Here is a 10,328-nt window from a genome sequence, read left to right as displayed (position 1 = left end):
AAATAACGCTTGTGCCCTATGAAAACAAAATTCGTCATGAAGCTGTAAAAAACTTAAAGATTATTCATATTATTATAATACAGTTTATTTGCTTTATTCGATTTATTTGCTATATTCTTTACTTCCTTTATGTATTACACGTGTATTTCAGACTTCTCTGATTTATTTCAGGTAATTACATCTAAATGAGAGAGCGATCAACCACGAGAATTTCAGGACATTTTGATGAAATTTAGAGTAGAAACATATTTTTCAGGAAATATGGACAACGAAGGTTATGAAATAATTGTTTTTTCTGTTTGTTATGCTGAAACAAACTAAGTGATTTTTTTTTCTGTGTAAGTTTATCAGCAAAAACTACTAGTATTTATATTACTAACTCGTAACCGTACACTGTTATCAACTTTGAAATATATTTGATCTTGATTACCTGTGCGCGTACATGCTTTATCAGCCTAGCGGCCAGGTGTAACAAATGTGTCACGTACTTACTTACCTTCCAAGGCTATCGTCAAGCGTTAGATAATGCGATTATATATTTTGTTAGTTTAGTAGAAATAAATTTATGCTTATAACTGAGGTCTATTAAATACGAATGAAATATACTTTTCGAAACATTGTTGTATAAAAGAAAAGGCTCGTGATTAAAATACATAACAATTTTGAGCAAGAGGGTGTCATTGTTATATCAGAATCTTTGTGGAAATTACACCATCGTTAAACAATTATGTGGAACTACTAGTTTCGTTTCGTGTTAACTCGCTGATCAAGCATTATTGTATTACAAGTTATAGCTTTTACAGTAAGGAAAAATTGTTTTTCGAACAGTTACAACATTTCAATCACTAGTGCGATCATTCTCAAGTACGCAAGAGAATGATCACACCAGTGCTTGAAATGTCGTACCTGATCGAAAAACAAATCTTCCTTACTGTAAAAGCTGTAACTTGTAATAAAAACAATTAGTGGAAACTCCCTCGCTCGTAAAATGCAGCACAGCCAATTTCACAATACCACGTGTGTTAGCACATCACATAAGGCACAATAATAATAATAATGTGATCATAGTTTAAAAAAACCATGTCTGGGGGCAAAAACGAAATACCTATACCCACCAAAATTCAAGGTGCAGGTAGTAGTGGGGAGCTTGCTGTATTAGTGCCAGTACCCAGGGGGTGTCATTTGCTATAGAAAATACTCGAGGCTTTGTCTCCGAGAAACAGTTACTTCTTAAAATAATTCAAACATAACTGGGATGTAATGTATTATTTATGAGAGTTAGATTTGGGGCACTGAAATATATTAAAGATACGGACCCCGAGGGTGGTGCCCAGCGACGCCCCTACCAGTTGAATGTCTCTGATAAGTTTTTATTTTGGGACTTCATTGTGTTTTCTCAGTGCAGCCACACCAGGGTAGTCACATGACGATGCTATATTTACGATACCAATAATGATAATATAAACTGGTCGAATGTTTCTTTCTTGTATGTTTATTCTGTGGCAGACTTCATAGTACATAAAATAATACGTAAAATTAAAAATAAATGTAAATGTACTACAGAGCGATTTTCTCGAATCGGGGATCTTTATAGTACATAAAATATAAAATAAATGTACTACAGAGCGATTTTCTCGAACCGGGAATCTTTATAGTGCATAAAATATAAAATAAATGTACTACAGAGCGATTTTCTCGAACCGGGAATCTTTATAGTGCATAAAATATAAAATAAATGTACTAGAGAGCGATTTTCTCGAACCGGAGATCTTCATAGTACATAAAATAATACATATAAATAAATGTACTACAGAGCGATTTTCTCTAATCTGGGATCTTCATAGTACATAAAATAATACATAAAATACAAAATAAATGTACTACAGAGCGATTTTCTCGAACCTGAGATTTTCATAGTACATAAAATAATACATAAAATATAAAATAAATGTACTACAGAGCAATTTTCTCGAACCGTGAATCTTCATAATACATAAAATAATGCATAACATAAATAATAAATGTAAATGTGCTACAGAGCGATTTTCTCGAACCGGAGATCAACATTCCTTATCTGGAGGACTGTCTCCGAACATGAGAGATCAAGCCATGTCACGTTCGGCGTATATACCACATATATATTTATTTACTTATTTATACATTCAGTTATGAACTAATAATAAATATATATAACTATGTATTAACATAATTTGTCTTCATTGTTTCAACTTTAGTTCATATCCGATCCATATTTGTTGTCAGGCAACGCTAACAAAGCCCTTAAGGACGGGTGGGATGTTTGGGTGTTCGATGTTTTCAATTTTCCACAAAGCTACTTGAGGGTAATCTGTTATAGCCGTCCTAATTTTGAAGCGATATATTAAAGGGAAGGCAGCTGGTCAAAACCACCCATCACAAACTTAAACTACTCTTTAATAACGAAAAGCAAGATTGACCGACACATCATAACGTCCCCACAGTTGAAAGGGTAACATATTCTGAAAGGATTTGCCCCCAGTGGCACGGTGGTATATCTTCGGACTTACAACACTAGAAACCGGGTTTCGATACCCGTGGTGGGCAGAGCACAGATAGGCCTTTGTGTAGCTTTGTGCTTAACTTCAAACAAACCGAATCGGACGGGATTCAAAACCGCGAACCACAAATTGTGAATTGATCGCCCTAATAACAACCCATGCGCTAATTTTCAAGACTATTAATCAACAACAACCACCGCCAACTCTTGGCCTACTGTATTCGAATAGTGGATTTGACGTTCACTCTTATACCGCCCACAGCTCCAAAGAGCGGAGTGATTTTTTTTGGGGGGGAAGGAGGGGGATGGTTATTAGGGCATGATCTACGGAATGTCAGATACACAGTCCGGGACGTTAATGATTGGGCCGTGCTCAGCAGTAATCTTGGGTAAACAGGGATAGAGAAACGAATCTTGATCTCGACAGTGAAGGTTTTGAGCTTTCATTAATTTACTATTGTAAAGTTTTTTTTGTTTCTTTTAAGTCCTAGTAATCCCCCGATGGGTCTGCATAAGCTTAATGGCTTATAACGCTAAAAGTCTGGGTTCGATACCCGTGGGGAGCACAGCGCAGAGAGTCCACTTTGCAATTTTACGCTTCAAGACAAATTGACTTATAAACTTTACATTTGAAAGGCTTAAAGTAATTTATCTGATGACTCAACGTTGTTGATCTCAGGTCTCAGTTTGTGAATCAGAAGACTTTTATACGAAGGTTTCTTTCATCATAGGCACTAGCTAGGATCTTAAACAAATTGGACGTGACGACTACGTCACAGTCTCTTAGGGCTAGTTCAACTATACTAGATTTGGTGAGTGATCTGAAATTAATGTTCTTCTATACGTGTTCTTTGTTCCTTTTAGTAGAGCCGATATAACGTTGTTTACAGCAAGAACACGTATGTTTGTAAACTACTAACGACAAATGTAACATACAATATGCTCCTTGAATTTGAAAAAGGATTATAGATAACACTTAGGTTTGAAAACACGCCTTAATTGTACTTGTGAGTATATTTTATTCTTAACAACTAAAGAATATTTACCTATAAAAGGTAAACAAACAAACAAAATAACGGTACTTAGACACTTCAATCGAAATATTATTACACAATTATTTTATCAATCATTTCAAAAGGAAACATTTTTACAAAGAAAATCCTGGTTTTATGATGTTTTTAAAAACATTTACCAGAAATGAATACACCCTGAAAAATAGTATAGAATTTTCCAAGAGAAATTCAACAACTCAAATTCATCGGTGATGTGCATTCGAGAGCTTCGATATTGATTCGTTTTTTACTAATATATCACTGGAAGAGGCAATGCAACTAAGTGCAGATTTGGTATTTAAAGACAATTTCAATGCTGTGTCCATACCAAAACCGGTTTTCTTGAAACTGATGTATTTTGCTGCCAAAGATTCACACTTCTTGTTGAATGGGAAGCTTTATTATCAGGTTGATGGAGGCGCTATGGGTTCAAGACTTGCGCCATCATTAGCCAACTTGTTTCTGTGTCATCATGAAAAACAACGGTTTGAAAATTGCCCTCAACAATTCAATTTTCTCTCCTACCGCAGGTATGTAGATGATACTTTTGCTGTTTTTAGGAATTCTTATCAAGCCCTCCAATTTCTATATTACCTAAACTGTACACATAACAGCATAAGGTTTACTGTAGAACATCAAGATCACAAACTTCCATTTTTGGACACTAATCTGTAGAAAAGGTGGAGAGTTCCATTCGTGGAATATATCGTAAGAAAACATTTTCAGGTTTCTACTTGAATTTTGAAAGTTTTATTCCGAATATCTTTAAAGAAAACTTGGTTATATTATGCATTCATCGTACGTTTAAAATGTCTAGTATGTACTGTGGTATGGTCAAACAATTTGTTAACATTAAGGATTTTTTGTGTAAACATGTTTCCTATTTAAATGATTGTAAATGTTTAAATGAAAGAAACGTGTGCAATACTATTTCAATTGAAGTGTCTAAGTACCCTTTTTGTTATTTGTTTGTTTGTTTACCTTTTATGGGTAATTATTCCTTGGTTATTAAGAATGAAGTAAGACAGGTCAATCGTATACCCACACGTACAATTAAGGCGTGTTTTCAAACCTAATTGTTACCGTTTTTAATTTAAGGACCATATCCTATGTTCCACTCGTTTTTAGTCATTTACAAACTCACTTGTCCTTGTTGTCAGCAATGTTATACTGACTCTACCAAAAGGAAACTAATAACACGCATAAAGGAGCACTAATTTCAGATCACCCTCCAATTTCAGTATAGTTGTATATATCCTAGAAGACTGTCACATCCAATTTGTTTAAGATCCAAGCTAGGGCCTATGAGGAAAGTAGCCTCCGTATAAAAGTCTTCCAATTTAAAAAGTGAGGCCTGGCATCGAAGTTGTTGAGTCATCAAGTAAACAAACAGCGGTAGGGTTGTAGTAGAGTTTGCTTGTTAATTAACAATCTAAGATTCACTGTTTGTGATTTGGGTTTGAAATTGAAGTGTTCTTCTATATTGATTCGTTGGTCTATTTACTTATATTGAATACATTTCCTTAATCATTTCTTTCTTGGGACATATATTAACATAAAGCATTTTGTAAATGGAAATATATAAATAGGTATATTTAAATATATATGGGGATTAATCATGTTGTAGTTCCAAATTTTAACTATATTTTAGTTTCTAGTTAAACTAAATATTAAATGCCCCCATTACATTTCTCCTAATTTAACTTTGGTGTATCTCTGTTTCCGTTTTATATTAATAAATAATCACTGTCAATAAAACGTCCCTCTCCTCTTTCCTACATTCCTATGGTTCGTAGAACCGAATTTTGCCTGATTTAGTTTTTGGCAGATTCTTCTGGAAATACTCCAACTGGAATAGCTTTCAGGAGCACTTGCATTCACATCAAACGAAACGCTTCTTCACGTACTTTCATTTGAGTATAAATTATTGGCCATTCCATGCCCAAACGCATGCTTTTACATTCAAACTGTTGCCTCTAGTTACAAACATTCTCCGTTGAATGTTTCACTATATCAATAGTTTCGAACTCGCTAGCCTGACAACAGCAGTTTTGCTATTGGGACGAGTACTAGGTAATTGGTTTAGTCTGCGTGGTGGTTAAAAACTTATCACCATTACAAACGCATGCTTTTATATTCAAACTGTTGCCTCTAGTTACAAACATTCTCCGTTGAATGTTTCACTATACCAATAGTTTCGAACTCGCTAGCCTGACAACAGCAGTTTTGCTATTGGGACGAGTACTAGGTAATTGGTTTAGTCTGCTTGGGGGTTAAAAACTTATCACCATTACAAACAGGTAGAAGGTAATGGGTGGTGCTGACTAAGAAACTTTTTAACCTAAGAGTGCGCGTGTCTTGTTTCTTGATATCCCCCGCGCCCCTCCGATAAAAATTTGTTAAACTGCGTTAATTTCGAGAAGCTGAATTTAAAGATTATTTGTTTTCTCCACAGTAATTTGCTTCTGAAAACAAACTACATAAATTATAATTTCGTTGCTACCCACCAGTAAACGCTTTCATTACACGTGATTAATGAGAAAATAGAAATGCACCATTGTAAACAAATTAGCCTGTCGTCCATAAAGAAATCAGTAAAATTTTGAAATGTACCAACAAGTTAAAATTGTATAGTTATGGAATCGACATTTAAATGAAAACGGTTTTAAATGAAATATCATGAATACCTCGGAAAATACCTTTAAAAGTGTGTACAGAAATATATCGATCAAAAAAAGTCTGTGATTTAGATGGGGACGTCGTGGGATTGGACCCCAATATTTGATCTTGAATTTTTTTTCTTGTGGTTAGGCTTTCGAATAGAGGTTAAATCGAACAGATGATTTACCCCAATATCTGGGGCGGGGGGTCTCAAATACCTCTCTTAGTGAGGTGCGTTTTACCTTCCCACGTTGTAAATTTGTAGCCTTCAGATAGAGACCAATGATCTGTTAATGCACGTAATATGCTCATTACATAAAATATATTTCCAAATAAATATGTTTGCCAATTTACTATTGTATTAGCATTACGTACTTCATGCACAAGTACCCTAGTTTCATTTGTCTGTTATTTATTTGCAACGTTGCGTGTTTATGTATGTATTAGCGCATGGGAAATATAAACGAGTTAACCCAGGAATTACACAAACTAAGATTTCTAACGTATGCGTGGAAACCTGGAAGATCCGTCAATGTTTTTCTGTTGATCTGTTTTTTTTTATATTAAGATCTTTTAACCATAATGGAAACAGCAGTGAGGATTCGTCTAACAGTCGTCAACAGAAATTAACGTCTTGGGAAATGAAAGTGAAACGGCAGAATAACTACTCTTGTCCAGACATGAGGTTGTTGGGTAGAAGCTACGACTCTATTTCCTTGGACAACAGTGATCCAGATTACATGAATCCATCTATGGAAGAACCTTTTCATGGACAGCCAATCTCGTATAGCAGTGAACAAGATGATGATTTCATCCGCAGTCTTGATCTATCAATGAGAGATAAGCAACAGTTCGGTAAAATGTGTAAAAGCAGTAAGGAAAAAATGAAGAGGAAATCGCCACTGAATGTAAGGTTAATTAATTAGTATTACTATTCAGCTGTGTTTATAATCGTTAATATTTTCGTGCTTATATTACTTTATTTCAGGAGAGGATAAGTTTTTGTTTATTCGGTAAAAGGTTTATTTTGTGTCGGTTTGTAAATCGCTACTTTTAAACCTAAATTAATAAGTTCATATTCAAGGGGTGATAGATAAAAATGGAATATTTAAAAACGTTTTCTTTGGAATGAGAAAAACAAGGCTGAAGTTATACACCCTTTTCCCAGTTCATTTTGAGTTTTCAAAACAAATGTTTTAGATAAAATTGTATTGAAAATTGGTCTCTAACGGTAGTCTATTATATATTTTAAACATAACATATTCCAGATTGATTTTGTTTATTGTTTGATTTTTAAATGAAAACAGGGTAAAATTCCGAACTTCAAACTTGTATTTAGTCTAGATTCATTTATTGATTTAAAAAAATTATCGTTGATAGCACTTAAACTGAAGTCATTTGTAAAAGGAATAACTATTTTTGGAACTTTTATTGTAAAGTACTTGTTTAGTAACTATCGTTTGTTCAACAGATGCAAAATCATGAATATATATTAAAAAGTGAGCTGTTTCATAGCCTTTTCTCAAATATTCCAGATTCTGAACGTTTAGTAATAGGTAAGTAATGACTAGAATTATTATATTTAAAATTCTACTATTTACAAAACGTTTATCAAATACAATGTTTCTTAACAATACATTTAATGAATATAACATATCGTGACGATGCATTCAATTTGTCAAAAGGACAATCCCAAAGTCGTTTTTTTTTAAATGAAACACTAAATATTCTGTTTTAAACGAATAATTTTTCAGTTCCTCATCTTTCTTAATTTTAGTAGACGTAATTTCACCTTAAATCCAATAACTCAAGAGAGCCATATTATTTTGAAATCTGCAATATATATATATATATATTTGAAGTTGGTGTTTTGTTTGCCTGACCAAATAAACTATTACTGAGTTGTGTGCGTGTGTTTTCATTTATTCTGTATAAATTAACATTCAATTCATTTCAAGGTTATTTAACTGTTATTTAGTTTTTTTTGCGAGAATAATAGCCTGTTGCTCAGTTATATTTCGGTAATTCTAATTAATCTGTTGTTGATTTGTGCAACTTTTCTGTTTAGCCTATTCAACTTGTTTTATTTTTTGATTATTTCAACTGGCTTATTACAAAGTTTTGGTTTTATTGCTATTCTAACTATCCTATTATTATTATTAAGTTAATTTTTTTGTACCAGATTACTCGTGTGCCTTACACCAAGAAGTTATCATTCGTGGACGACTTTATGTATCGCAGAATTATTTCTGCTTTTACGGTAACTTGTGGAATTCTGACACGTTGGTAAGTTTGACATATTTCGTTGAGAAACCTCTCGGTTTCTTAAAGTAGGGTTCAAAACACAATGCTAATCTGATGCTCGATTCCTACAGTAGATTCATCACAGATAACCCAGTAAGTAGAAAATTGTGAATGTAATAAACTATGGTAAGCTTGTTTCTCGCTTGAAAAAGAGTGTTTGCTCGCAACGTCGCCAAGTTAATAAATTATTACCATAGTTTTTAACGTTGATTTTTTTTCTCTAAAAGTCTAATTGATTAATCTTTCATATCAGTTCGTATGGAATACTTACCTAATTCCACTTCTAAGTTAGTGTTTAAAATTGTTTTATTTTTGATGTTTTTCATCCGTTTATGGTAAAGAAAAAAAAATACTGTTATTAGTCTGTGTTTAGTTTCTGCACTTTTCTGGATTATACTGGTTTGGTGGAAACACTAATTTGAAGTTCAGATTACTTAAAAGAAACCTTTTACCATTAACTTGGATTATTTTTCAGTTTTATTGTAGGGCCCGGCATGGCCAGGTGGTTAGGGCGCTCGATTCGCAATATGAGGGTCACTGGTTCGAATCCCCGTTCCATCAAACATGCTCGCCATTTCAGCCGTGGGACGTTATAATATGACGGTCAGTCCCACTATTTATTGGTAAAAGAGTAGCCCAAAGGTTGGCGGTGGGTGGTGATGACTACCTACCTTCCCTCTAGCCTTACACTGCTAAATTAGGGACGGCTAGCGCAGATAGCCCTCGTGTAGCTTTGCGCGAAATTCAAAAAATAAAACAAATAAACAGTTTTATTGTATAGGTTACTCATTTACATTAAATATTTTAACCAAAGTAGAAGTCATGAAAAATATTGCTTAACTTTGAATTATCTTTTGTGGTTCTGATCAGGAATGTGATATACATATTTTTGGTAAAAGTTGCTAAAATTACTGAACTGTAACTTTAAGAATTTTATTTTGGTTTCAGCTGACCATTCGATGTTATGATATCAGCAGTATGAACAAAGATAACACAACACCATCCGGACCTAATAGCATCCAGATTTGTACAGAAGATCTGGAGTACCATTTTAGTTCGTTTAGTGCTCGAAACGAAGCCTATTTCACGTTATTTAGAGTTTGGCAGAATGCTCTAGCAGATCAGGTTTGTATTAAGTTTTGAAAAATTTTGAATATTTATTAATCATTGCAGTTTGGTAGAATAAACATATTTAATCTTGTCTTAGTACCTTTTTGAGTTAGCTACGTCTCGCTACATTCGATTTCAAATTTCAGGGTATGGAAGAAGGGAAGGATGCAAATATTTTACACTTATAAATATATTGTACATTTCTGTATTTGGAATCGTAGTAAATGTGTTTGAAACATGAGTATAAAATGCAAACTGAAAAGTAACTCCAAACTAAGATTAGTTAAGTCTCGATGAATGATAACTAAAATCAAATTTCACTCGATTTACGTCTTTGTAGACGATTCTAGAAACGACTAGTGTGATGCAGCAAGTAAAATTATGCTGTCGCCATGTTGATCTGTTAAGCTACAAATTTACGCCAAAAAAATTGACTCACCTTCTTGAAAAATGTATTATCTTAGTTCGCATCACAATTTAAATAACAATGCACTGTATATATTATTTGATTTTATTTATGTAATTAGTTTATCGAACAATATTCGAACCTCCAAACTAATATTTTTAACGCTACTTCAGTGTATTAACATTTTACCAGTTTTCTTTACCTTTTCACCAAATCAAAGATATATATATATATATATATATATATATATATATATATA

General features: G+C 33.4%; 1 protein-coding gene across 1 annotated transcript in view; it reads left to right on the top strand.

Annotated features, from left to right (window-relative positions):
• Nucleotides 1-10,328, top strand: part of LOC106470893 (GRAM domain-containing protein 1B-like) — a 38,254-nt gene that overhangs the window by 1,259 nt on the left and 26,667 nt on the right. Inside the window, exons 2-5 of the mRNA XM_022399533.1 lie at nt 6,818-7,157; nt 7,721-7,805; nt 8,432-8,535; nt 9,502-9,678. Of these exons, the coding sequence (XP_022255241.1) occupies nt 6,818-7,157; nt 7,721-7,805; nt 8,432-8,535; nt 9,502-9,678 (706 nt within the window). The remainder of the gene's footprint in view (nt 1-6,817; nt 7,158-7,720; nt 7,806-8,431; nt 8,536-9,501; nt 9,679-10,328) is intronic.

The sequence above is a fragment of the Limulus polyphemus genome, unplaced genomic scaffold (assembly GCF_000517525.1).
Source record: "Limulus polyphemus unplaced genomic scaffold, Limulus_polyphemus-2.1.2 Scaffold4275, whole genome shotgun sequence".
In the NCBI taxonomy this organism is placed as follows: domain Eukaryota; kingdom Metazoa; phylum Arthropoda; class Merostomata; order Xiphosura; family Limulidae; genus Limulus; species Limulus polyphemus.
This window is presented reverse-complemented; position numbering and strand designations above follow the sequence as displayed.